Source organism: Neodiprion fabricii, chromosome 6 (assembly GCF_021155785.1).
Source record: "Neodiprion fabricii isolate iyNeoFabr1 chromosome 6, iyNeoFabr1.1, whole genome shotgun sequence".
NCBI classification, from domain to species: domain Eukaryota; kingdom Metazoa; phylum Arthropoda; class Insecta; order Hymenoptera; family Diprionidae; genus Neodiprion; species Neodiprion fabricii.
In genome coordinates this window covers 2734931-2762190 of record NC_060244.1, presented here as the reverse complement: position 1 = coordinate 2762190, position 27260 = coordinate 2734931, and the positions used below count along the sequence as shown (strand labels likewise).

General features: G+C 36.0%; 5 protein-coding genes across 13 annotated transcripts; 2 read left to right on the top strand and 3 right to left on the bottom strand.

Annotated features, from left to right (window-relative positions):
• Positions 1–208: 208 nt before the first annotated feature.
• Positions 209–3721, bottom strand: LOC124184470 (FGFR1 oncogene partner 2 homolog). 4 transcript variants are annotated; one of them, XM_046574182.1, is made up of 5 exons: positions 3675–3721; positions 2932–3066; positions 2576–2827; positions 2244–2470; positions 209–2130 (listed from the first exon to the last, which is right to left on the bottom strand). In XM_046574182.1, the coding sequence occupies exons 2-4, from the start codon at positions 3064–3066 to the stop codon at positions 2249–2251; spliced, it is 609 nt and encodes a 202-aa protein (XP_046430138.1). In that variant the 5' UTR covers positions 3675–3721; the 3' UTR covers positions 209–2130; positions 2244–2248. The 4 variants fall into 4 exon arrangements, with proteins under 4 accessions (XP_046430138.1, XP_046430137.1, XP_046430139.1 ...); XM_046574181.1 differs by lacking the exon at positions 3675–3721 and adding an exon at positions 3373–3522; XM_046574183.1 differs by lacking the exon at positions 3675–3721 and adding an exon at positions 3276–3505.
• LOC124184460 (nuclear fragile X mental retardation-interacting protein 1-like) lies at positions 3549–9692 on the top strand. Its single transcript, XM_046574162.1, has 6 exons — positions 3549–4805; positions 5646–5837; positions 8192–8490; positions 8587–8822; positions 8936–9121; positions 9262–9692. Exons 1-6 carry the CDS (start codon positions 4404–4406, stop codon positions 9621–9623), a joined length of 1677 nt encoding a protein of 558 aa, XP_046430118.1. The 5' UTR covers positions 3549–4403; the 3' UTR covers positions 9624–9692.
• Positions 6530–16467, bottom strand: LOC124184455 (RNA cytidine acetyltransferase). 4 transcript variants are annotated; one of them, XM_046574153.1, is made up of 19 exons: positions 16375–16467; positions 15332–15538; positions 14275–14604; positions 13885–14148; positions 13605–13763; positions 13290–13526; positions 12902–13106; positions 12690–12811; positions 12469–12605; positions 12105–12389; positions 11928–12009; positions 11688–11804; positions 11439–11615; positions 11224–11368; positions 11011–11155; positions 10728–10939; positions 10466–10638; positions 10128–10376; positions 6530–9990 (listed from the first exon to the last, which is right to left on the bottom strand). In XM_046574153.1, exons 3-19 carry the CDS (start codon positions 14380–14382, stop codon positions 9763–9765), a joined length of 3045 nt encoding a protein of 1014 aa, XP_046430109.1. In that variant the 5' UTR covers positions 14383–14604; positions 15332–15538; positions 16375–16467; the 3' UTR covers positions 6530–9762. The 4 variants fall into 4 exon arrangements, with proteins under 4 accessions (XP_046430109.1, XP_046430110.1, XP_046430108.1 ...); XM_046574154.1 differs by having other exon boundaries at positions 16379–16449; XM_046574152.1 differs by having other exon boundaries at positions 16305–16442.
• Positions 15715–19943, top strand: LOC124184458 (ionotropic receptor 75a-like). 3 transcript variants are annotated; one of them, XM_046574159.1, is made up of 10 exons: positions 15715–15930; positions 16326–16492; positions 16595–16906; positions 17028–17152; positions 17271–17438; positions 17512–17747; positions 17851–18062; positions 18130–18294; positions 18403–18518; positions 18750–19943. In XM_046574159.1, the coding sequence occupies exons 1-10, from the start codon at positions 15786–15788 to the stop codon at positions 18976–18978; spliced, it is 1875 nt and encodes a 624-aa protein (XP_046430115.1). In that variant the 5' UTR covers positions 15715–15785; the 3' UTR covers positions 18979–19943. The 3 variants fall into 3 exon arrangements, with proteins under 3 accessions (XP_046430115.1, XP_046430117.1, XP_046430116.1); XM_046574160.1 differs by having other exon boundaries at positions 15871–15943; XM_046574161.1 differs by lacking the exons at positions 18403–18518; positions 18750–19943 and having other exon boundaries at positions 17851–18272.
• LOC124184454 (E3 ubiquitin-protein ligase TRIM33) lies at positions 19567–26479 on the bottom strand. The gene is made up of 11 exons (XM_046574151.1): positions 25677–26479; positions 24816–25057; positions 24130–24410; positions 23911–24021; positions 23447–23641; positions 23240–23352; positions 21997–23154; positions 21668–21827; positions 21339–21522; positions 21042–21194; positions 19567–20956 (listed from the first exon to the last, which is right to left on the bottom strand). The coding sequence occupies exons 1-11, from the start codon at positions 26014–26016 to the stop codon at positions 20783–20785; spliced, it is 3111 nt and encodes a 1036-aa protein (XP_046430107.1). The 5' UTR covers positions 26017–26479; the 3' UTR covers positions 19567–20782.
• Between the last annotated feature and the right edge of the window lie 781 nt (positions 26480–27260).

Genomic DNA, 27260 nt, shown 5'->3' with positions numbered 1-27260 from the left:
CAGTTATGGAACAGGGCGTTAAATTTTCGGAAAGAAATATTTCAGGTAGTACATATCGTATGTCATTCCACGAACACTGCTTTAGCATCTATATATTATATGGTGTACACCTATAGGTTTACATGCAGGCATATACAAGGGGTACGGGACTTCGGAACATCCGTAGGGAGTGGCTACGCCCTATAATAAATGAACATTTTAAAAGTGCTGCCGCTCTATGAGTTCTATCTTATTGAAAACATGGCGATTATACGGTTACGCGTAAAATACCTGTATACATGTAAATGCAGCGAAGGTGTAAGCACTGTAAGTATTACACATATGATATGTACAGACTTTTTATGTGCATGCAGCCATTTTTCGAGGCACAGCGGTCATTTGTGCGTTTTCTCGTTTTCCGTTTATTTGATTAAACCTAATTCTGACATTATAAATCGCTAATTATAACTAATATTGAACAAAGATTTTTCCAGCAATCTCACCGTCGGTGTTCAAGCACTCTGACGATTTTGGGTTGCGATATTTCTGCTCGACATATAATTTGATTGCAAAGCCTCCGTTATGCCGGAGTAACGCACCAGAGGCATACAATTCTATTTTATCGGAAGCTATTTTAAAGCGCCGCGCTACCAGAAATGAGTTCGAACTTTTTCAAAATTCTGCTCAACGCGTACATACGTTAGATATAGAATATTTAACTTCATATACCGCTTCTGCTGCTGAGACATGCGAATATCAAAGATCGTGAATTGTGGTGAAATTTTTTTCCGGAATTTTATTTGTTATTTCCATAGTTAACACTAAAGGAATGCGTATACGGTCATCATGGGTCGAAAAATAGAAAATTGATTGATTAAAAATTATGCACAATACACGAATTGCACATTTTATGGAATATGCATTTGTTACTTCCATATGGCACAACAATTATTACATAACAGTTGTCACCCGCCCTGATCTCTATTCTGACGCAATGCGCGTTCTAATTTGTAGTCCGTTAAACGCCGAATGAGATTAATCAGTTTTCAGAAATATAGCTGATCATTAAAATATTTCGACATAGCTTTTTTCATATTCGTAATCATCCCTTTTAGGAGTGAAAGCCATGTAGACTGGATACGAAAATCAAATCCACTTTTAGAATAGTGAAAAATTTGAATCAACTTGTGTAATTCCGCCTAAAGGGACGTAACCCGCAATACACGAATGCATCGCATTTGCAGTAGCGTAATACATTAAATATTTTAATTTCAAAAGTTGTTTAATAATGTATAAATATTTTGTTACCTTGTTTACGATCATAAGTACGAAGTGTTTTCATCTAAAATTAATTATTACATACCTATATTGTTTTAATGTTGTGTTGAAATTTTTACCTTCGAAATAGGGACAGTGCCTGGTATTTGTTAATTTATAATTATATCGATATTTGACAGGTTAAAAAGAGATTCAAATAATAACGGATGATAGCTGAACATACGATAAACTTATGGTTAAATATAACTGACATGTGTACAATAACGTTGACTAGTTGAGTTATACCAAATTATGTTCAACACGAGGACGTTAACCATTAAACTTGTGTGCGTAATTAGAATGATGCATGAATTTATTTTGGCAACCAGATAATAATATACGATGCTAAAAGCAGACGTGGGATGGCAAAGAATTTGAAATCCAGTAGTGATTCACTTCAGCGGGCCTGTTCTTACTGCACGGATAACCTTTCTCCGATCAATCGTCAAGGGAAGAAAAAAGCAAGGATCTCACGTTTTCAAAATAAAATTACATACTTCAACTTTCTCACAGTCTAATTCAAAAATACTAGCTTTCAAATTGTATAAGGAAGTTGAACAAAGCTATCCAAACCAGTGACATTGCCAATTCACAGACGTAACTGAAATGAATATTTTTCCGGGTGTAAACGGTACCTGAACTACGTTTTACCATGCAGCTACAAAGTATTTTCCAGCAATCGATTGACAGTTGGCCGTAACCCTCTTAGCATGGCTGGTACATCTATGCACGCATACCACTGCACTTGGTCTTCCCTGCCACCGACATCCAAATTAGCTCAGAAGTGACCTGTGTCCTTGATTCGTTATATCTCCATTGTGTTAAAGTTTCAAGCTATCACATAAATTACATACACATTGCGCAATCATCTTTGAAATTTGCCGTTTATCATAGATAACCAATGCAAGTGATATTATTCAGAACACATTTAGAATGCTATCTCATACTTTTCTTATGCTGGCTCTGTCTGAACAGTTTTATCGTCCATCGTTGGATCTTTATCCAGAGAACCATACTTATTAGCTATATCGAGTATTTCTCGCAAAACAGTATTCTCTTCCTTAAGCCGAGAATAAATTTCCTTCCCTCTTATATCATTCTCTTCATCGATCGCAGCTGCAGTTTTCATCACTGCCGCCATCTCGTTGATCTTTTCCGCTTGGCTGGTGATTAACTGTTGGAACAACGTCAGATATTTAAATAATATTATATGGAAATTGCATTGTTTATTAACCAATGCAGATCCATCAGTGAGTTTTTTCTTTTATATCAAACTTACCTGAGTATACTTTGAATTGTGGAAAGATGTAAAATCCACCTTGCAACGGCGAATCAAAGACGAAGTCTGTTCTCTGTATTTTGACATTATTAATTCAAGAGCATTCTGATGATCCTCTAAAGCATTTTTTAATTCTTTATTCTCTGCTTGAATTTCACGCAGATACTTATTCTCTTGTTGAATTCCAGCAATCAATTGTAAGTGAGGTCTATGGTGTGCTTCCGAGTTAAGGATTTCAACTTCCTCTTGATACTAAATGTCGAAAAAAAGATATTACAGTAAAAAGAATGTGCTTCATAAGTAAATGTAAAAGTGTACTATCTTCACCGTTAAGTTTTAAATTGTAATTTACTAACTTGTTTCATACTGTCGATTTGGCTGCATACTGATTGTATATCTGATATTAAATTATCCGTATTATTTTCTTGATCCGAAATACGTCCCACTAGCTTTTCAGCATCCAACATAATTTGTTGAAAAGTTATCGACATCTATAACACATATATAACAAAAACTTAACAGAGAAAGCGAATTACAATTCGTACATTTAACACAATAGCAATTTGATTGTTACGAATGACTTTCATGTAGATATTATCGAAAAATTTTCAGCTTATAATTTGAGGCCCCACAAAGTACGATTTGATTGAAACATAGCTGTAATTCTCTTGCCGAGTTCACATATGATTGCTATACCTACACCAGTACGTAAACTAAAACCGTATGACGCGATATTTTGACGGATAGGTTAAGTTGGGTTAAGTTAGATTAATACGGGTAAGATGTGTTTCTCTCACTCTTCTAAACTATTAGTCGCCGAAGTTGACAGCAAGAACAGTTGAATTAGAAGATTTATTAGGTTTCGTTATAGTTTCAACCATTTGTTGAAAATAAGTTATTGAACAAATTCAGAGATACGTGAATAATGGTGCGACAAGAAAAAACTCCAAAAACTGCCAGCAACATCGACATGGAACATGAATTAGACAGTAGTCATAGAGTTAGAAACTCCGTCCCGTCCGTGAAAAATATTTCTCTATAATGCTGGCATTGCGGAATGCATATTTATTCGCTATTCTTTGAAATATCGATAACTTACCACACAATTATTGTCACACACTGCACGCGACCGTTATACGGCTGGCTCCCTTTGAAGCAGAGACTCTAGTACAGAGTGGTTACCCAATGGTTCAGTTTGCCCATTCGCTTTAGGCAGGCGCCGAAAGTTGAAACTAACGCAGAATGTTCCGTTAACGATATCCTAGTGAACACCAATTTTTAAAACTTGCCTTTTAAGATGTCTCTCTTCAGAAAATTCACCGACACGATTAATTATCAGTGTTAATTATACCTCAAGATAACTTTGTTAAGATATCTCTACAAGTTGTCTTAAAAGTCAACCGATCAAGACAACTGCTACGACGTCCCTGTGTTTCGCGATGCGAAGCTAGCGCCAAACTGTCGACATCGCCAGCAGGGCGATCATTTATTCACCAATCTCCAGTAATTTGTACATCCTTGAATGGCCATCGCGTGAGTCCAGTACCTTTGAGAATCGAATTTTTGCGATTCAGTTTGATTTGATCAACGGTTGTAGGCAACTTCGTGAACTTGATGTATTAAAGATTCGAGCACGTGTATAGTGAACGCGAATAAGGGGACACAGAGTAAAAACAATAAAAAAACCTGCCTTCTATTGCAATCTCGCACGTGTAAATTTATCGTGTTTTAACCTATAGCTTTCCCACGCGATAAACATTGCACTGACGGAGGGTAACGTCTACCTCAGAATCAGTTACCGCGTAATTCCGGATCGTTTTTGAACGTTATGAGCCCATTAAATAGGGGGCCAATGCTCGGCCCTCGAATGCCTCCGGTCGGGATGCGTCCCATGCCTCCTCCACGGTTCGGTGGCCGTCTACCGCCTCCTGGTATGCCGCTCAGAATGCCGCCGCATCCGATGTTCGGCCCCATGAGGCAACGTATGCCATTACCTGGTCCCGGCATGCCAATGTTTGGCCCCAGGATACGCGGCATGCCACCGATGATGATGGGGCCAATGATGGGTCCCAGGGGAATGGGACCCTGTGGTCCACCTCCCATGAGACCCACTTCTCGAGGCATGCTGCCATCCCAAGGTTTACCGCACATGCGTGCCCGTCTACCGCTGTGCGGAATTAACATGAAGGGTAAAGGAATGAATAATTCGAAAAAAGTCAGCAAACTTGAGGTAAATGTTACTTCATATAAAGTCTGGGTATTCGATTGATGTCTTTTACTTAATTATCATACAGCACTGATTCGTATGCATTGAGGACAAATTGTCGAGCAATGTCATGTGCTGAGACAGAATATTCTGAATAATTCATCAACTAATTTCTTATCAATTTTGCACATTACAAAAGCCAATCAAAACAGGCATAAGTATGAAGTTTGGCCTTTATTGTGAACCACTTGCTATAAGTTGTCCATTGCTTGTTAGTTTTACCGCAGTTTCTCTATCATCTTAATTATTCATCCAAGTGGTTATTCGCATGCATCTGTGGCTCTTTCCATGTCTAAACGTGACATGGACACTAATGCATGGCTCTAGTTTGTATGCGCGATTAGCTAAAATTTGGCCTGCGATTACAGATGCTAATGTTTTTTTGAAATGTATTTCATTGCTATCCAAAACTATATCACATCTGTGAGATACGAAGCAGTCATGCTGTCTATTGTCTGGTGAGAGACATGGAAAGAAAGAAGACGATTAATTATCATCATGTCAGACATACATATATCAAAGTAACCTTTAGAGGGCCAGCCTGGCTCCTCTAGCATTTGGCAGATAACTCGGGAACTCCATCGAACGTGTTAAATATTTATTTACATAAATCATACTTCTAAAAAATTTCAGTTTCAAAGGGAAAATGCCGGCCCTCTAAAAGGTTAATAGGTTCTTCTTACCAGTTATCATTTGTTAGTTACCTATCAAGACCGTCTGTATAACTTCTGCTGAACCAAAATTTTCACCTATATATTCATTTATTTGTATATTTATCGATCTTCTTCTATCTGCGGTACATAGGAATTAGAATTAAAGAAGCCATGGATGACTGATGAGATTCGTAGCGAAATACAAAAGAAAAATAAGCTATACGCCAAAGCTAAAAAAAACAAAGACGCAATGGAATGGGAAGAGTTTAAAGATTTGCGGAATAAAGTTACAAGAATGATTCGCGACGCTAAAACGGAATATTTGGCCAAGAATCCGGAACAGGTATTCATTGATAATAAGTTTCTAGAATATTTTAATTCAGCATGGGTTAACTTCGCATTGAATTTTAAGACGCTTTTACATACTGATTATCGTACACAGAGTGCTCCGAATAGAAACTGAGCAAATTTGGAACACCTGCAGGAGTCAGAAATCTTAATGGGAAATTTGCCACAGATATGGCCATTAACTTTTCAATTGTGTTATGATGTTTAAAGAAATTTTCGGACAGATAAATAGAGCGCAACAGTTTACAGATTACTTTGGTTACAGGGTGGTCAAAAAACAAGTGATAAGAATTCAATTGAATCCAAGGGTGTTCAGATAACTGTCGATTCAACTGAGCAAACAGAGCAAATGAAGCTAGCGGAGGAGACGCAGCCTTCCAGCGAAAAGGCTCAGTCCTAAGCTTTAGGCTACTCCTCTTTCTTCTAACCATTAATAAGTTAATCCATTGTCAAACTTATATTTTTAGTATTCAATATTCATTGTCTCAATGAAGTAACGAACTATTTCTGAAAGCTCGAAAAATTTACTTTACTATAGAAACTACTATTATAGTTCGTTTTGTTTATTATGTGAAAATTATTGATGCACAAGAGCACACATAGCACATACCAATCTAAAAAGAGGTATAGGCAAACTACCTTCTCAAATCCAACTTAAGACTTGAATGACGTTTTTTGTTCCTAATATTTGATTAGCATCTAGTGTATTGGTTAAAACCCTGTTTACGTTTTTCTTACACCTCTTGCTTAAAGGAAATGCATAAGACTTTACTAAGATACCTATATATGTAACGATCAAAGTTACACTGGCCTTTAGACAATTTTTCTTTTGAATTAATATGCTCCTAAATTGCTCTGCGGCCAGTATACAGTGCTCCAAGCTATATTTATTGATATTACATAGTAAAATTAATTTCTGAGGGGATTCTGTTTTTGTGATTTAATTATTTAGATTTTTGGGTATTACTCTAGATTAAATGAATTGCCTGCAGTTATTTCATTTAGATAGCTTTTAGCACTGTAATGTATGTAAATTTATTTCATGTAGCTTTTATTTGAATGTAGTATTTAATTTATCAATTGCAGTTGGAAAGTGTTTCGAATTCACTGTTTGTACTGGCCCAATATTATTCAAGCAAATGATAAATAGCGAAAGGAAATTTGTATTAAAAAAACATAATGTAAGAATAAATATTTCTATAACTTGTAATCATGTTGTTCCTTTTGACTCTGTATTATCCACAAATTGAAAGTGCTGCACAAGAAGTTTCTCTTCGGCACATCTAACAAGTAGTACACTTATTGTTGTTAAATGAAACAATTTACTTTAATGACAATCAACATTGTATGTAGACACTACTATAAAACTTGGATAATTTTTACACACACATTGCCCAAGTAGGAGCATTCTGTTTCTGAAATACCAAATATATAATTTACCACAGTATAATATTGGGTAGCCAATCTTTTGCTTATAATATTCTGAGGTTTCAAAAGATACCATAGTTTTTTGAACAACACGTATTGTAAATTTACCTGATCTGATATAATAATCCACTAATATAATCGTATTTTAAGTTTCTTGCAAAACATACTGTGTTCAACATTATTAATACAACAGTAAGAATCAGTTATGCATGTCTAATCTTTGCAAGAATAATAACCTTCGCTGTGCTGAAGATAAAGTACTTTTTGGTACAATAAAAAAAAAAAGATTCTTTAAAAGTGCGACAAACACTTTGTTATTTTTGTAATTCTCTTTTTAATCGCAGTATTTGATTGCTGGTAAAATATTGAATTTCTATTGTAACTACTGTATACTGACCGCTCAACTTATTGGTATTGCTCCTCTAAGCATTATACGTAACTTATTTTATGAAGTTTTGCATCATTCAGAAACAAATAATATGAGCCTACCAGATAAAAGAATTAAATGACTCATTCAATGGTAAGCATATTGTTACAGTTAATACATACTGTAGACAATTATCTGAGCTCAAATAAAGAACACAAATTTTTACTTTGAAGCAATGAATACAGTCCTGTGTAAATAAAAAAAAATAAATTAGGTATGCTTTTCGAATCACTTAAAGTTCATGTAGATATTTGTACCTCTGAAGCTCTTAGAAATACTTACTGAAATATAGTGCGATTACAGAACTGCTAGATCTTTTCATTTTTTTATAACTGAGTCATCTGCCATTACATCAAAGAGAAGTTACTTGAGCCTGTTTACTCTAAGGCAATTTCACATTTCGGGGGATTCTGTCAGTACTATACTCCAAGTGCACTTTAATTCGCCTAAGGATTTACTAAATGAGAATAATTTTTTCAAGTTATGAATTTTAGGCAACCCTCTACTCAGCTGACACATCTGCTTATGATGAAAGAGATGAAAATTATCAGAGCTCTGAAGAAGAACACGAGTATTACTGTGAGGTATGTGACAGGGAGTTCCCATCAGAGGAATCCCTTGCTCGGCACATGGGGGAACATCGAGTTTGTGGAATAGACGATTGTGTCTTTTCAGCGCATCCAAAGCTCGTTGAAAAACACATCAGCATGCAACACACTACAGGCCTTTATCATAGAATGAAGAATCTATCTACACCAGAAGATATCCAAAACTGGATAGCAGAACGCAAACGGTAGCTACATTGAATATTTATTGTTCAAATATTGAATGATACATAATCTCTTAACCTTGATACTATCAAATTTCATAAACATAATTATGATTTCAGGCGATACCCAACAAAAGCAAACATAAAACATCTAGCAGCTGAAGCGTTGGAGAAACAAAAGCGGTATGAAGTAATTAGAGAGAAGAAATCAATAACAGAAATCAATAGAATTCATAAGAATGAAACAAAGAAAGTTACAAGACGCAAAACTCGTAGACGACCACGTGCCTTACCTGTACCTGCAAAGGCTATGGAATCGCAGCTTTATAGAGGCTTGCAAATGTTTCCAGGCACTTGTAAGTCATAGTTTTGATGAAGATATTAAAGTTTTCAAGGAAAATGCGTATAATTTCAATTTTAGAAAATCATACACTGAATTATGAACATACTGTAAATCTTGATGTTTAAGTAAACTTACGGCAATCGACGAGTGATGAAGAGTATTCTCTGATTGAGGATTCAGACAATGAAGTGGACATAAGAAGTACAGGGCACATTTCTGGTGGTGATGAAGTGGATCTAACCATGAACCTCGAGGCAAATAAAAATTTTTCGTTGAGTCTGGTAGCAGATTATGGCACAGATTCTGACGAAGGTAAGTTTACGTAATACAGTATGCTGTAATGTTTATATTTTATCTTATTAGATAACTCTAGAATTTTCACGATATTTTAAAAATCTTTTATCTAATGTTACCTTGCCATTGTTCTTATAGTAGCTATTTTGCTTCCACAGATGATGGACCTGAGGAAGTTCCTTTTAAAAAAATAAAAGTTGATACTAACATTCCTGTAAGCGTTCCAGCCTTAACAAACCCAGATGATGACTGTCACATTAATGATAAATCTACAACGAGAAATAATGACAGCAGACATAGGTTCGAACATTTTGAAAAGACAAGGCAAAACAATAACAAATATAAAAATGAACGTAACAATCAAAGGTTTCATCAAAACAAAAATCACACTGCACAAGGGATATTGAACACAAACAAAAATCGATTACTCAACAAGCTTTTGTCCCGATCAATACAACATGAAAGAAACTTGATTTGCCAATGTATAAAGTACATTGTTGATAATAATTATTTTGAATAGTTACATTCTGCTATCTATGTTATGATATTGTTAATACGTATTGGCGCAATAAAGAATTTGAAAAAGGTTGAGGGAGTGTCTTTATGTTCATCAATATACATGCACTGCACATCTGTAATTTCTTATAATTCGAGAAGTATTACTTAGAGAAGCGTTTCTTCTTTTTCTTCTGCCCGCTTTTTGCAAAATCCTTGGAATCATCGTCAACTATTCTTTTGTCTGCAGTTTTAACAGAAATGAGACTTGCACGACTACTTTTCCCAGAAAGAGCACTTTCCCAATCCGTTTCTGAACCTTTTATAGCATACTGACTTAGATTCTCTCTTTTCAACCTGTCTAGTTCAGCTTTTTGTTTAACTTTCAGTTCCTGCAAAAAAAAATTCGTGTACCGCTGTTATGAAATATCTAGAATCATTAGAGAATCTGTAGTGGAAGACGGGAGTAGCAAAAGAATTGTAAAACCATGTACTAAGTACCATGGAATTAATAACATAAAATCCAAACCTTAGCTGCATCCTCCAGTTCATCGTGCATACTTTTTCCACCCATAGGGTTCATATTTACTCCAGTATTAGTTGTTATTTTATTCATCATTTTATTTTCAATAAAGTTTTCCACCACACTGTTCAAGTACTGCACCGATCTCCGAATGACACGGTTGAACAAACCCAATAGCTGAGACGAAGGAAGGCCCAGCTCTTCTACCAATTTGTCAACGGTTTTATGCTGCAAGCCTAATCCAAGTAGAATTGCCTGAAATTAAAGATCAACAAGTCGTATAAAACTATCTGTTTTAAATAATTTAGATAACAGATGCAAGTATATAACACGGCAATGCTTACAGACTGAACTGGTGAGAAATGAACGTCACCCATCAAGTGGAGAAAATAGAGTCTGGCTAGAGATGGTAACAAATCCATGACTAGATGATAATCAGCCATATTATTACTGTACATTTCTAGGCGCTTCACGTCGTATGTTGTGAAATACATGTCCAATGTATCTTTTTCTAGGGCTGAAGCAAAACATTAGATTATCAAATGAAAATACTTGAGGATACAGTTCGAACGTTCAACGTTCATTCAAAGATGAGCAAATACTCACTAATTTGAGAAACTGGAATAGCCTTATTTATGAGAACACTAAGTGCAAGAGATGGAGAGAATGAGCTGAACGAGAATGAGAGAAGTGATATAAATCGACGACGGAAATCCTTAGAATATGCCTCTATCCAATTACTGGTTTCTTCCTGATCACTTCCCAGTTTGCACAACAAAATACAAGAATGCTCTCCAGTCAAGTCGTTTGTTGTTTGCCTAAATTATAAGTAAACAAGAATTAGTAACCAAAATCCTTGAGCATGTTCACTATTTGAATGAATGCATACCGTAAGTAAACGGGAACAAAATTGGCTCTCTTCCAGAATTTGAGAAGTGGTTCAGTGAGGCCAAATGATACGCCGATGTAATCCAGAGGCTCAGGGCGTCTCTCGCTCAATTTCAGCAGCAAAGGTGGTAACGAGTTGCGAGGTTCTACGAAATATTAATTAATCAATTAACAAGTATATGACTATGTAGGTATTGATTGTGGAAAAACGTACCAACAGTTTCTTTGAGTAAAGATACTTCATCAACCTGGACGTGTGAGATTTCTGTAATTGGTTCTTCGACCTTTTCATCAATGTTCGGTATTTTCATTTCATAATATTGTTTCAAAAGTTGCAATGCTCGGGTGCCATATCCCATCTGCAACAGGAAATAAATTATCTTGTTACTATTTCTGAAAAGAAAAAGAAGAAATGTATAATCATCTTACCGCTTGATAATCAGGGTGTGTTGCAATTCTGACAATTCGCGCTCCTGCAAGTGTAGGAAAGTCCTGATCTTGATACTGCTGAGCAATAGTCCACGGAATAAGATCACCAGCAGCTCTCCGTCCTCTTCCAAGACCATCTGCAACCGTAGATTTGCTGACTTGACCTTCTAAGCATAACTGCAGGAAAAGATTGTTGTCAGACATTGTGTACAGGTATCATGTATACTAAATAAGACAATGGATACAAACCTGAATTACTACTAATATTTCAGGCAATGCTTTTTTGTTTGGGTCAACAGGTCCCAACAAGCAGAACAAATGGTGTGCTGGAGCATCCGACATCATTTGCAGGTCATTTGGGCTATTCTGTGAGGGGTTGTTATGCGTTTGTAAAATGGTGTAATAATCACGATATACATATATAGATATACATATAATACCAGCGATTCATGCAATATGACAAAATATATCACATAGCCATATACTTACTTTATAATGTGAAGCGACGTACAATGCAACCAACCTTTGCAAAAACATTTCCGAAGCTTTGTGGTAGCAGAATAAAGTGTCCCTGAAGGTCGAAATATGTTCATAATTCAATGTAAAATTTTTAATGCTTATATTCTGCATTATTAAATGAAAATCCAGAGATAAAATAGGGATTACCTGTTGATGTAATACAATTGACAAGTATCAGGAGGTGGACAGCCAGAAAGAATAGGAGCTTGCGTCATTGCATCAAGACAAAGTAGTTCAGTGAGCCACTGCTCAACAGAATCACCAGACTTGTATCTGATAGATTCTTCAAGTGTAAGTTCATGCAACTGTCTTCCAACTGTCTGAGTATCTTTACTAGACTGGAAACTCTTGTCATGTTTATTTGATCCCGACGTTTGGCTTCTCAATTGTTGCAACAGTTTCAAGGATAAAGATCGTCCAGTACCTTCGTACCTGTCAATGTGTATATTATGTAATTTACTAGCTTCTTGAGTTAAGTGAAAGAATTTATAAGTTAGATTATCCAATTTACCCATTTATTGTGGAAGCAAGAAATACCAAGTAAGGCCCTAGCATGGCCTTGACATAAGGCAACGGTATCGCTGCTGCTTCATCAATTACAAGCAACTCTGCTTGACTTAGTTTCTGTACATCGGTTGGATAAATATACTGCAATCATCAATTGATATCGTCAAGGTGGATATGTGCTATGAATTATCCTATATTAAGTAATTTCAGACAAAGTTACCATACCTGAATGGTTTGTCGATGGTCTCTGAAAATGTTTACCCGAACAGTTGCTTTATTGAATTCTGGATTAGTTGACTGTACAAGTCCATAATCTAAATGTTCCTGATATGCCAAAGCGTCAAATCCTGTAAATATACACTAGTACATGTAAAAGTTTACTGTTCAATGATCAGTCAACTGATAACTATTTATTCACGGGGGTAATGGATACTTGCCTTTAAAAACAAAATCAAAGAATGTATTCAAATTCTCTGGGCTCGGACTAGAAACATATATGTTAGAGTAGCCAAATGCTACAGCTGCAGCAACAGCAAGACCCATTGTTGCGGACTTTCCACGTCCTCTGGCAGCGGTTAGAGAAACAGTAGATCGAAGTGTTTTTTCAGATATTGTTTCAATAAATGTGAGCAATGCCTTAGCCTACAAAAAAATTTGATGTTATTTTGTTCCTAACGTGAATGAGTAGCAACTATGGATTGAAAAAAAAAAATTGCTGAGTTTTACCAAGTATTTTGCCGATGATTTGATAGAAAAATTATTAGAGCAAGATTCGTTACCAACTCCAGTGAAAACTTGTAGATATTATAGTCACACGATATTCACCTGGTCAACAGTCTTACAGCAATTAACAAGTGCAGAGACAGGCTGAGTGTCACGAAGGCTATCTTTCAATATGTCTAGTTCACTTTGCTCTTCAGATTCTCTGGTGGTTTCTACTGTTTCAATTTTCAAATTTTGCGAGGATATCGGAAGCACCCTCAGCTGATCATCTACAACAAGACAACGGTTGCAAGATGCAAGAGAAAGTAGAAATCTCTCGTTAAACCTGCACACCACATCCTGAAATATGTTTTACGATAATTATAAAAGATATTGCTAGTTGTGAGAATGAATATCAGAGTAATTTTTTAATTTCACCTGATGAGCCTCGGTGCGAAAACGTTGATGAACATCCATAGTCATTGTATATAACTGTTTCAAAGAGTTCAGAGATTGTAGGAGTAAAACAATTATTCCACCTCCCTCCACAGTTTCAATCGTACGAGCCAACAGATTTGGAGTTAGTGCTTCAAAGTCCTGAAAATGCATTGAAGTCACTTATATTAAGTATAAAAAAATACATAGAGCTATTTTCAATAAGATCAAGATCCACTTAGAGCAAGAGCAGTAATTTACTCATGATGATAATCAGACTTACCTGGAGAACACACATGCCAAATGTGTTGCCCAAAATCTTATGTGTTTCGGAATAGTAGCAGTAGCGGATGTCAGTTGAAACGACAAATAATTCAAAAGGATCATCCTCATTGACGTTCAGCTTCCCAGATTTTATCTTTTGTTGTAATGACTTCATACGCTTCTTACGGTGGCTGCTGAAACCCAGTTCTTTTTTATAGCACCACAGCACAGACGGTCGTGCTTTGATCACCGACTTTGACAGCATATGATGTAGTATGACCACCTAATCAATTTCGATGAATCCAGGAAGTTTATATTAGTGACACTGAGTTGTATTAAAACGTCAATTGTTGGTAAAAACTTGACTATTGTTAGAGTTTAAATTCTGTTACCTAGTGACAGTGCTTACCTGATCACGCGCTTTATCACCGACAACAACGAACATTGTTCTGTGACCCAACTTGACTCCATTCTCGATTAAGATGCGAATCCTGTTATCTATCTTTTTTCGCACCATACTTATACAGGTTTTTCACAAAATCAAGTTATATTGTAAAATCAAAACCTTACGTATCACACTTTCTAAATTCAAGTAGAAGTTTGAGGTTAAGTTGACAAACCACGCGGAGCGGCACAAGCAGACGCACACCGCAGGCACGAGTCGAAAATAAAACTGAGCAGCAGCATTGAGCAGCATCAGGGATCAGCGTTGCCAGCCCTCTGGTAGCAAATGGTCGTACTGAAAGTGAAGATGGACTTTACTTTAAAATTTCAGAACTGTACAAAGATTTCACGATATATATTTTCAGTCAACGGAAGTACATTTTTGTTCTTTTTTTTCTACGGTCGTATAATTATCACGATTTTGCTTCATTTCTCAAAGGCCAGACAGGTTTTAATCAAATTATTTATATTTTTGCGTTCAAGAATATTTGAAGCTAATCATGGAGACTAGCTAGTCTCCATGAAACTAACGATAAAAATGATGAATTATTTACTTACACGACGCAATTTGTAGAGATTTGTAGAAAACATTTATTTATTTATTTTCGAATAAATAATTAAAAACATATAACCCGAAATATGAATTACTGGGACAGTTCCTTCATACTTCTGTACCTGATTCTTTTGCAATATCGGAGGCTGAATCGCGGTTACGATCAAGCAACTGAACCGTATGTCCGTACAGGAGGTAAAATTACTGTACCAATAAGATCCTGATCGTACGATTGGAAAAACTGGCAGGGATGGTGATGATCATACGATACGAAAGCAACTCAACATACAGAAAAGCCAATTGGGTTGCCTGTGATAAGGCGAATAATCGAAGTATTGAATAACATTTCTCAATATACATAAAATGTTGTTTTTTGACTTTGCACCCCAATGAGCGTCGAGAATTGAGTATTCTACTGATATTATTTGCCCGGAGATTTTCATCAATAAACACGACCTGATCATCATACCAGCTGGAAGCTCGTGGTCCGCGGTGAGCAAGGTGCTCATTACATCCGCTGAGGGTATCGATGAATTATTGAGTAGGCAGGATATTTCTTCGGCAGGAAAAATTGCAGCCCAGAGAACCCCATATTTTACAAGATGATAGAATGCACGAATATTTGAAGAGTTCCGCTCCTTGTTGACATATGTTAACTCCTCAATTATGCTATGTTCTAGAATGAAATGATGCGTTCGCTATGTACATCTACACACGAAATTATCGAATTGTAAAAGATGTATAGTGACAAGGAAATGGAACGAGCTTTAATACTTATTTCATAATGAATGAGGAAACGTCCTTTGAGTATGACATGAAACGGCGGTTGTTTGACATTTAAGAAGTTAGATTCAGAAAGTCATTTGTAGAGTGAAGATTCGTTAAATAGTTGCCAGTAGAGATCTAAATTTAATACTTGCCAAATGAGCTCTTTATATCTATTTTTTTTCATTGCTATCTTGGTTCGTGTACACGCCAACAATTATGAAATTCAAAAGCTCACAATTGACTTTTTCCAAAGAAAATTCATACGTCAGGTCACAGTTTTCGCTTGTTGGGATAACCATGGTAGGACTAATGAGTATTACTTTTTCGTCGAGTTATTCTGAATAGAATTTGTTCACGAAATGAATCTTCATAATTAGATTATAACACTATAAGCAAATTGCCTGAGAGAATGTCAAACTGTTCTGAACCAAACCATTTGAAACCTTATTTTAAAAATTCATGTTCATTCCCATAATTTCAAGTTTGAGAAACGTGTATGGAATGTTAATTCATTTTCTATAGGATTCCTACGTATGAAACAGATGTCAATATTGGTATCTGTTATTATAGTCAAAATAAAATTCCTTGTGGACACTTGTCTCAAATTTTATTATGAAAATTCAGATGGATTGTTTTAGTTAGGGAAAGAACGATTACATTATCACTAATTTTACCTTGGTTGCATTGGTCAACAGAGCAGGTAAATTTTTATCACCACTCCACGGAATCTAAGCTGAAACTTACGTACATTCCCATACCATCCGATGCTTTGGACATGAGAAGATTGTTAACTGTTAATTATTACACTCTTGGTATAATCCTCAACTTGGACTGCCGATACAGCGACTCTGTTCTGTCAGAAGTGAGCTTGAGTTACAAATCTTTTTCAACCTATATTATACATGTATTTATACTTGAAATGCACTTTCATACCTCTGGATACTAATTAATCAATACTTTTCAGTTTTCAAAGCAGCAACTTCCATATAATCAAAGTTATCACTGGTTATTGGTAACCAAACTAGATACACCTCCTATCAAAATGCTCCATGACCTGCCACTGACCATAGATACGGAAATGTCAGTAGCTGTAAAAAGTGGATTGGATTACATCTTGTATGATGTCTACAACCCAAGTTACAGACACGGCGGAATATTAAATGTAACATACATGGGAAAATGGAATCAGTACAGTGGTCTGGACATTAAACTTACTCAGTACAAGTATCAACGGCGTGCGAACTTGGAGGGTCTCAGTATTAATGTGTCACTTGTTGTTCGTACAATGAATAATTTAGAAAAAAAATATTTCCAGTATCTCCGCATTTTTCTCTTCCTCTGTTAGCATTACTTGTTCATAGGATGCCTAGCTGATCAGAAAATTTTTTTGTTCTTAGCTTCTACATGAGCCAACTCCAGATCTCACAACTTACATGACAAATCCAATTAATCGACACCTTGACACAATGCATCGCTATAACTACGCACTGATCCGAAATTTACAAGATTATTACAATTTCACGCAAGTATTTTCAACTGTTTGAATTCTCGACAAGATTCACACAAAGATCTTGACGTAACAGTCGCTCGTTTTTTACATGCACAACAAATAAAAATACGTTGTTTTTCCACATAAATAGAATTCACTTGAAACTAACGAATAGCTGGGGCTACTTGATAAACGGATCGTATAATGGTATGGTAGGAGATCTGATTGCCGGAATTGCTGACATTGGAGGAAGTCCGATAATGTTCAACAATGAACGTCTCAAAGTGTCGGAGTTTACAGTACAAACATACATGGCAAAGTTGTTCAACCTGGCAATATGACCTCATAATTAAACATTTATCGCCCCTTAATATAATTTCTATTCCTTACAGAGGCTGTTTCATATTTCGCCATCCAAAAAAGCGTACAGTTCACAATGGATTTTTAAAACCATTTAAGAAGGAGGTCTGGTATTTCACTATTATCATGGCTGTACTAATTTGGATTCTACTCTGGCTCACAGCAAGAGTTGAAATCCATTTTCGAGATCACCCACCGCTTAACACTCTATACTCGCATACAGGATCTGAAACAGCTTTGATTACATTGGCTGCTGCATGCCAACAGGGTAAAAATAAATTTACTGCAGTTGACCAATATACTGCTTATGTCCAGTTTATTCATCAAAGTTGTTGGAGATGAGATGGGATAAGTCTGACTTGATAATCTAGGTTTATCGGACGGTCCTCAGCTTTACTCTGGGCGTTTGGTATTCCTCTCACTATTTTTGTGGACTCTCTTACTCTACCAGTATTATTCAGCAAGTATTGTTGGTTCTCTATTGGCAGAACCGCCACGATACATTAAAACACTGCAAGATCTATTGGATAGTGATATGCCTGTAGGGCTTGAAGACATCGCCTACACTCGCAACCATTTTGCGGTAAGGGAATTCTCATTCGCTTGCATACTATCCATGGAACGATAACGGTGCAACTATTTTTTGGCAGACTACAACAGATCCGATTGCCCTGGAACTTTATAGGCGCAAAGTTGCACCTGGAAAAGGTCGAAAATATGCCGCCTACTTCAATGTAACCGAAGGGCTCCGTAGAGTGCAAAAGGGCAATTTTGCTTATCACACGGATGTTGATTCTGCGTATAAATTTATAACGGCAAGAGACCAGCTCAATATATCATAACATATAACAACATATGCATATATGAATGTAATGAATAATTATCTACTATCTAATTTGATTTTATCTAATAATTATTTCTAGGATGAATTTACTGAAGATGAAATTTGTGATCTAGTTGAAATTACATTACTTTCTACTCCGCATCTTGGCACTGTTACTAGTAAACATTCCCCGTTCAAAAAAATGGTCACCTATGGGTCTGTACATTCGATCATATTTAACAGAAATACTTTTGATACATGGCATATGCCCTGTGTTTTCGAGTACCCACTGCATTTAGGTAACTTGGTCTACTTCCTTTTGTCTCGAGCTATTGCTTCTACATGGGCCTGTGTTAAATATCCTATGGTGTGCATCCTCGAAAACATGAGATAAAAATGACAAAAATTTATTGGTTCAATAACCCGAACTGTAAACGTCCTTTACAGACTGCGTCAAATTATTGAACATGGAATAGGAGAGAGGATAACACATGTATGGCGGTACAGACAGTCACGCTGTCCTGCAAGCTACAAGTTGAAACCTGTTCCAATTCCAGTTGAAGAATTTATACCGGCATTGTTTTTACTGTTATTCGGAGCTATCGGGGCAGCTACAGTATTCTTTATAGAATACTTTGTTAAACAGGGTATTCCATGTAGTTGGATTATTGGATAATTTATGCGAAAATCACAATGAACTACTAGTTGAAAATTTTATAAATATTATATGCAGTCGACTGAGAAATATAATGTTGTGTTTGTAGAAAGTAGAGATTGATTTATGGTGAATCATACATAGTGATGTTTGGGAGTTGGTCTTTTCCAGTCCTTTCCCCGCCACTCCCCAACTTCCACACATCACTATGCACTACGCATTAGTTTTGTAATTCAATAATTTAAATTCAAAAAAGACCTTAATGCCATCACTATGGCATAGTTACCACTTCAATTCTTCCACTAGTTATATCAGCACTAATTGGTTTAATTTTAAATTGCGAGTACTGGTAAATGAATAAATAGGTACGTGGGAAGTATAGGTCTTTTTTGAATCAACAAATTGAATTGAATTCTGGTGAATGAACTATAAACAAAATGATGATATGCATGCAAAATAAACTATAGGTATTTATACGTCACAATATCTCTTAATATATTTCTCTCAATATATCTTGCACAGCTAATAAAATTTGTGTAACTAATGTTAATTTGTCACTTTTATGATTTTTAAAGTGGAGGTAGAGGATTGTTATTAGATATACTTCAGTAGAATAACCACCTGGTATATTTTCGGATTTGATATCTGAACAAAAAATGTAACGTACATATATTCTTTTGCAAATCCATGTTTAACAAACGGTCTTGTGTACAGCAAAAGCGTTTGTATGTACATTTTAATAGATAGTTAGTAGCAATAGGTACTATTGCTCTCAACATTTTGCTGCAATTTTCGATACATATCTTACAATGTAATATGAAACGTAAATTCTAAACAGTTACATAAGCTTGAATTACGTTTCAATGCAATTCATTAGCTGATAAAAATTGTATGAAGTACAATATTTGATCCTATAATTATTTATTTACAAATAGTATTAAAAACTGCGATTGGATATGAGTGCGATTTACGCTTTTTCATAACTTCCGGCACTTTTAAAAATTTTTCATTAATTATGATTATTCTATATTAGGTATATAAGATTTGTTTGATATCTTTGTACAGTTTACATATAAACAATAAACTGTGCATCAACATTTCACATATATTAAACGAATTACCCTACAATTCCGATAAAACAAAATATATCATTATAATTACTACGTCACAAAAATACATTAAATCTTTTCCACTTGTGCAACGATAATTTTTTTCAACATGGATATATTGTGTGAAAGGGTAAAAATAGTAACGTAAAAACATAAATATTGTAAACAATTCACGTATTTGTCATTTGTAAATACATGTTCTCAAGGGTAATTAATTTGTAACTTTGACAGGTAAATCGAATGGCTATCGGTATATATTTTACAAGTTTGGGAGTACTGACCTAGTTATGCATAAAAATATACATGCATAATATATTGTACACTAGATGTGCACTGAAAAGATAAACGTAAAAATGACATAAATAACTGAATTCAAATAGTTTTTGACTCAACTCCGCTTTTGGTTACACCAATGAATGTGTATTGAAAATAACGTAAATAATAGGAAAGTATGCTTTGAATACGATTCTGTCAATAGAGAGTTGCCTCACAATAATGTCTAATGAGTAAATCAAATGATTGTGCTATTAAATATCTCACCCTTGTGCTTACCCCTCAAATTTTTTAATGTACAAAGTTAAAATTCAGTACATAAAATTGATAGATGGTTATAATGCTTTTAACTTCTTCCAATTTGTGGATGCATTGATGTTCACATTGAAAATACTTTTATAACCAGGCTTTTGTAAATAAAAATTGTAATAAATACCTTTCATTCAATCACTTATTATACGACGGTATTTTCTATTTGGAGGAAATACTTCCTCCTCTTCTTCACCTTCAGCTGTTAGGAATGGATCGTCATAAGCATATATTGGTGCCCACTTCAGCAATAATTTCTCAAAGAATTCCTCCAAATTTCGAGCTTCCTGATAAACTTGCGATTCCACCTAATCAATTCAATAATTTAAATCCTTCAGGAATTAAGACATGATGCATATTGTCTAAAAACATTTCACTGAATCGTCAACTGACCGGATTGTAAGTAAACGCATTCTTGAACATTAATCTGATGTCTGACATAACTTGGCGTAGGTTGGTATAATGATTTGGATGATCAGGTTTTAGTTTGTTCCGAATAACATCCAGAGCCATCGGTTTCTTAATTATACGATGGTACTCCACAATCTGACAACATATCCACATAAGTCGCATGTTTCAGTTTCATAAACAAAATGTATGTACATTTGATTTTCATTAGAAGTTTGTGCACAGATAAAGTAAAGGCAAAAGGAAAACAAAAATTAATAACCAATAAATAGAATGACATACCTCTGATGAAACAACTTCTCTGAAGGGTAAACTATGCTCATATTGGCAATAAAGCTCCAATACAATGCGTTGCGCTACCCTCAAATCACGAGCACTCATACTAGACGGTCTTTTCTCTCCTGGCGGATCTTCCGAACAATCTAGCACATTAGTGCACAGCATACATTGCCACGTTTCACTTTCACTGCAAGAAAAATTTATAAAAATAATAAATTAAGTTGAAAAGAACATTTCTGATCATTATTATGCAAAGTATCATATTGCTTGTTGCTAGAATTCAGGAGCATACTTAGCTCGTAATAGATGCTTTACTGACTTTATATACTTACTCAGGGAACATTTTTAGGCTCGGTATATGACAATAAAGATGAAAAACCTTGGGACATTTGTCACAGCACAAAACAGCGTCTCCTCCATCCATACAGACAGCGCACCAATCTTCATTGGGATCGTCTTTAGTCATGCAAGCCGTAGAATTTTTGGAATTATCTATCACATGAGAAATCTTAAGTTATTGATTTTCAAGTATTACAAAGTAATACAATTCAGAAATTGTTGACTTAGTGTCGTATTATTTGTAAAATACAAACGAGAAATATGATACGTTTACAGAGCGGTGAGAATAAATGTTATAACTACTGTGCAATATATATATTACCTGAAGCATTATCGGCAAGAGAATGTATGCCTTCGTCAGTAGAACTGTCAACTTGAGTGGAATCTAACTGCCCTCTTTGAGCCTCTGGGATTACGACTATTCCGTTACTGTCAAGTTTAGCAATGGTAAGCATTAAATCATTGACAGATTCTTGACAAAACTTGTCCAAACTTTTTTCGGTTTCGTCAGTTTTTGCATGCGCAGGTACAGGGCTGGGAGTTTTTGGAACAGAGGAGCTTACCGCTTGACCAACAGAGGAATTTTGTGACTGCGGTAAAGTCTCTGAACTCGTATTTGTGTTGAGATTAAATTTTTGATTATTGGCAGATTGATTTTTCAGAGTTATTTTATATGTATCATTTGCAGCGACTGATACAGGTGGTGTGGAATGTCTGGTAGGATAAGATTGATGACGGGGATTCAAATTTTGAGGTATGTGCCAACGAGCAGCAGGTTGCTGATGAACAGGGTAGTTAAAATGTTGTGCTGAAGGAGAAGTTGGGCTACATTGTTGCATTCGAACGCCAGATCCCAAAGCTGTGTTTGTTTGTGCATACATTGTGTGAGGTGGGAGTGGACGGTGAGGATTGTTTGAAGGATAGCGGTAACTTGGGGGCAAACGATAATTTACGTTACTGGAAGCTCTATAGGGCGGAGGATTGTGGGCAAGAAGTCCTCGAAGGCTGGGATTTTGACCCAGCTGATCCAAATGCATCTGTTGATGTGGATGCGTCGATGAAGTTACTTGCTGATGACAGCTACCTGGACGTTGCGATATGAGCAGCGGTTGCTGCAACCGTATATTGGGACTTAATCCATAAGGTTGCCGAGGCAGTGGCAATTGTGTTTGCGGTGATGATCGCGGGGGCAGATTGTGTGGGGGATAATGCTGTGAGTAATTTTGCAGTGGTTGCTGCTGTGTTAAAGGATGAGGCATTTGCTGGAAGGGATTTTGAAGAATATTGGTGTGTTGGGTCGGGGAAGGTATATGCACAGGAACAGCAGATAGCTCCAAAGGTCCTGAGTTGTTAGATTGTTGAGATTTTTGCTCTGCATTCGGCTCACTAAATTGATTGGATAAAAGGCTTGGCCCGGTAGTGGGCGAAATCGATGGGTACACTCTGCCATCGACAACTATAGCCCCGATTGACGAAACTACTGTAATGAGAAAAAATTTTAATTGCAATAAAATTCTCTCAAGTGTCAAAACCAACAAAGTAGTTAATAATCTGTCTCAACAAACCTTTAATTAAATCTGGAACTTTATCCAAAGACAAATGAATTCTCACTGGTATCTCGGGATTCGGAATATCGGCTCGCCGGCTCTTTATTCTTTGTAAATGGTTTATTACGGACCTATAAAAACCGTCAAAAAGTGCAATGATTTAAGCATATTATCATTCTTAATATTATTATTCAGTTAAGTTGGTCAAATAGAAAAAATAAGTACCTTTTACTGTAGAGTAGTGCCATGTCTGACCCCTTGTCAAGAGCATGATTAACAAATTGAATGCAATGATCCGTTAGTTTGGAGAGCTGATCCAGGGCAACTTTCTTTTCATTCAAAGTGTTTTGTTTCTGATCGCACACCTCGTTCAGACGCATCACCAATTGTTTGCCTCTTGTGTTAATTGCATTTGTCAGTCTATAAATATGAAGACATAAGATAAGAAATACATTTATTCGCAAATGCAACCAATGATGCCGAAACTAGCAGGTAATACAGGCGGATATGTTCCAGAGGATGACCAAACGATAAAATTTGTCAGGATTATTCAAGGAACTCATTCGAATATATTCCTTGATATTTTATCGTTTGCTCACTCTCTGAAAACCTTTCAGACGTATCATCTGCTGAATATTACCTGCTAGTTTCAGTGTGATATGCAGCCACAAAATATAATACAAACTTACTGTACAACCATGTGGGTAATATCTTGTACCAAGTTTTTTTTTTTCTCAATTATCAGAGTTTGCCGATCTTCAATTACTTTCATAGCACTTTTCAGCAGAACTCTTTTGTAACTATAAGAATGGTATTTTCTTATTAATTACTGGTAGCAAAAACGTTACGCTATATGATTAAATTGGTAATACAAAATATGCAGCGATTGCTCATTTAGTATAGCGTACCTAACTTCTTTCAGCAATGTCGATACAGTCGTGCGAGTTTCAGCTGCTATTTCATGTATGAATTTATATTTGTGATCACGATGGTCGCTAAGTTGGCAATCTCTGCATGTAAGCCTATCGCAAGTCTGACAAAATAGAGACAACTGTTCGTGTGAGTGGACTGTGCAAAATAAATATCCAGGTATTTTTTTGCCTCCTTTCTTTGTACATTCTTCATCATTTGTAAGTTCCCCTTTCGGTTTTATTGTATGATCCTTTGTTATCTTCAATCTTTGATGAGCCTTTGAAAAATTATATACATGCATTAATAATCAAATGCAAGCTGAAGGTATGCACAGAATATCAATAGTAACATTTTAATTCATCATTCCATGAAATTTAAGAATGGATACAGAGTGACTCTATTTGTAACTTGAAAAATGTTAGCAGTGGATTGCAACATTTACTCAATCGCAATACATACATGACCGCTAAATAAGTACATTCATCAGATTAAATCTGGTTGATACTCTGACTGACAACACCAGCAATCATTGGAAAAATCATATTGTGTAAATTATTTAAAAAGGGTACATCAATTGTTAGCAGGCTCTGTACAGCTTGACAATAACTTAATATATGAAAAATGATGTGAAATGAATGTTCAGTTTTTCTATAGTAATATGACAATAAAGAATACTTCTCACCAAAACACAATTTTCACAGATAAACTCTTCGCAGTCTACACACCAACTAGTGGCTGTTGCATTATCACGACAACTCGTACACTTTTTCTCTTCTTCACCACTTTCCTTAACATTTTCAGGCAGATCTTCAACCAAGCAGCCATTTTCTTCATCCATTAATTTTAAGAAAAATCTATTTTCTATCAGGTTTTCCATTCTACAGGCGACATTGCAGATTTGGCAAACGATAACGTTGCTTTCAACTGGAATGTAAAAATTGCATATAATTGAGGGCTTCTTTATAAACATACAAGGATGAAGTTAGTAGCCAGAGTTAGCAGCCAATCGTTCTAATGTTCATTCGAATAAGGTAGTGAAGTCCGAATATCAAAATTTTCTGAAATACATTGAATCTCTAATTCTTCTACAAAATTATGATTATAAATCTGAACTGCATTTTTCTATTTCCGAAACGTTCAACAGGTTTGGCTGCTAACTCTGGGTGCTAGCTTCAGCTTCATTATAAAAATATCTACACTCGATGTAATCATGCTCATAGACTTCTCAAAAAAAAATTTCTGTCTGATCACAGTCTTTCAATATCTAAGGCAAGTTCAATTCCAGATTTGTTAGGTTTGCTATCCAAGTGATACACTTGCTAGTGAAAAAGAAAGATGCTCAAATTATAAACGCTCAGCACGATATTCAACAGGCTGTAGTTACTGATCTTGACATTCACAATTTTAGATATCTGAGTACAAAGAGTTAATGCAAGTTGCCTGCAAATTGTGGCAAACCTGCATACTAAATAACATTATTCTTACGAAAATCTGATTATTCTTGGATTTGCTACACAGTATCCTATGCAACCAAAATACTCACGGACGACTTCTACGTCAGCCAAACTGTGCTCATTGGGTTTGCTGGTAACGCAGGCTGCACATGCAGCGTGGAGACATTCTAATAGTTTCGAATTGTCAGCTGGAGTGAATGTCTTTGCGCAAAATATACACTTTGATAACAACGTTCGGAATTCACTCTCATGAGTTTCAGTAGTACATTCAATCCTTGGCTCGACATATTCCTCATTATAAGTCGGCTGGGCCACGACAGGTTGAAGCTCTTGACCGTTCGCGTTTTGTTCTACTGGTTCCCCTTTGATAAGGACCATAGGGGCAGATATTGCGTCTGTGACGAGAATTTCGCTAGCTTGTTGCTCCATTGCGTTTATCAATAAAATTAAACGACCGACAAGATGATCAGAACAAAATCAACAGGGGTATATAAAACAAGTTGCGCATCGCCATGATGAAATTTTTTGGTACTCTTTATTGAAAATAGACACCTAAACTTTCACTAACTTACAAACTATTCCCGAGTCTCGCAGGTGTTTAATACAGATTTCGTCAATTAATGCTAAATCACCAATAGCCTAACTTGAATTGCGACATTACGCTAAAATGCACACGATCGACACGCGCACGTTCCGTGCATGTACGCACATGAAAGTTTACTCGATTGACGCGACTGGTGCGACCATTTTGGAAGTTCCTTGATTTGGCGAGAACAGCCTTATTTCGGTGACGCAACCATAGACCTGAACCCCGTCGTTGCCGGATGAATTTAAAGACGGTTACCCGGGGCAAATTTTCGTGAATTTTACTCGGCAGGTAAGTGGGCCTGGGGCTAAAATAGACTTGTGTGAAGTCGGCCTGCGACCTTCGAATTTAAAAAAAAATGTATGCTCCCAATTAGCTCTTAATTGCTCTCCATTTTTTTATTATTTGCTCCCATGCGGTTTTCGAGAAAATCGAAAAAAAAGAATGCGTATCCGGCAGCGGCCGTGTGTGTCGCGAATTTTCGAAAATTGTCGAATTTCCATGAAATTCATATACCGTATAATTTTTCCTTAATTGTTCTTAATCGCACCGTAATTTTTATTATTCGCACCCTCATGGTTTTTGGAAAGATCCAAAAACACGCATCAGGTACCGTGAGTCGGCAACGTTTCCAATAAAATGGCACCATATTCAAACCAATGTTAGTGACAAAACGTTCGTTATTCCACCGAAACAGGATAAGCTCTATATTGCTCCTTAATTACTCCTTGTTACTCTTTTACTTTAATAAATTGCTTCTGCATTGTTTGCGAATAAATCAGAAAAAAATGAAAAAAGGGTCTTCCATACGCGAAGTATAATCGAATATAGGTATATCCTCAGTCAAGTCGAAGTGATGAGAAATCCAAATATATATCGGGGCTACTCCGTCTCTCTCACTCTGCATTTGATTCGCTGAGAGGAAACGTTTCAGCAATCTGAGCGTACGAGATTATAACAGGCATATATCACTTTTTTTCCGTGTGTCAATCAGCTGTGCCGGTACTAAGAATCGTATACTGATTTACTGATCTGCTTAATTTTTGTGACAGACAAATCCCCACATGACATTATGGTGTGCGTTCCA

Excerpts from the sequence above, each read along its gene's own strand:
- LOC124184470 (XM_046574182.1), bottom strand. The coding sequence starts at position 3,066 with ATGTCGATAACTTTTCAACAAATTATGTTGGATGCTGAAAAGCTAGTG. Across the intron at positions 2,828-2,931 it reads AAATCGACAGTATGAAACAA|TATCAAGAGGAAGTTGAAAT; the intron begins GTTAGTAAATTA and ends TTCGACATTTAG. Across the intron at positions 2,471-2,575 it reads ACAATTCAAAGTATACTCAG|TTAATCACCAGCCAAGCGGA; the intron begins GTAAGTTTGATA and ends TTGTTCCAACAG.
- LOC124184460 (XM_046574162.1), top strand. The coding sequence starts at position 4,404 with ATGAGCCCATTAAATAGGGGGCCAATGCTCGGCCCTCGAATGCCTCCG. Across the intron at positions 5,838-8,191 it reads TGGCCAAGAATCCGGAACAG|GCAACCCTCTACTCAGCTGA; the intron begins GTATTCATTGAT and ends TATGAATTTTAG. Across the intron at positions 9,122-9,261 it reads TGGCACAGATTCTGACGAAG|ATGATGGACCTGAGGAAGTT; the intron begins GTAAGTTTACGT and ends TTGCTTCCACAG.
- LOC124184455 (XM_046574153.1), bottom strand. The coding sequence starts at position 14,382 with ATGGTGCGAAAAAAGATAGATAACAGGATTCGCATCTTAATCGAGAAT. Across the intron at positions 10,639-10,727 it reads TATTCCAGTTTCTCAAATTA|CCCTAGAAAAAGATACATTG; the intron begins GTGAGTATTTGC and ends GTTTTGCTTCAG. Across the intron at positions 10,377-10,465 it reads ATTTCTCACCAGTTCAGTCT|GCAATTCTACTTGGATTAGG; the intron begins GTAAGCATTGCC and ends CTTTAATTTCAG.
- LOC124184458 (XM_046574159.1), top strand. The coding sequence starts at position 15,786 with ATGAGCTCTTTATATCTATTTTTTTTCATTGCTATCTTGGTTCGTGTA. Across the intron at positions 16,907-17,027 it reads GTATTAATGTGTCACTTGTT|CTTCTACATGAGCCAACTCC; the intron begins GTTCGTACAATG and ends TTTTGTTCTTAG. Across the intron at positions 17,748-17,850 it reads GGCTGCTGCATGCCAACAGG|GTTTATCGGACGGTCCTCAG; the intron begins GTAAAAATAAAT and ends TTGATAATCTAG.
- LOC124184454 (XM_046574151.1), bottom strand. The coding sequence starts at position 26,016 with ATGGAGCAACAAGCTAGCGAAATTCTCGTCACAGACGCAATATCTGCC. Across the intron at positions 24,022-24,129 it reads ACATTGCTGAAAGAAGTTAG|TTACAAAAGAGTTCTGCTGA; the intron begins GTACGCTATACT and ends CCATTCTTATAG. Across the intron at positions 21,195-21,338 it reads GAGAAGTTGTTTCATCAGAG|ATTGTGGAGTACCATCGTAT; the intron begins GTATGTCATTCT and ends ATATGTTGTCAG.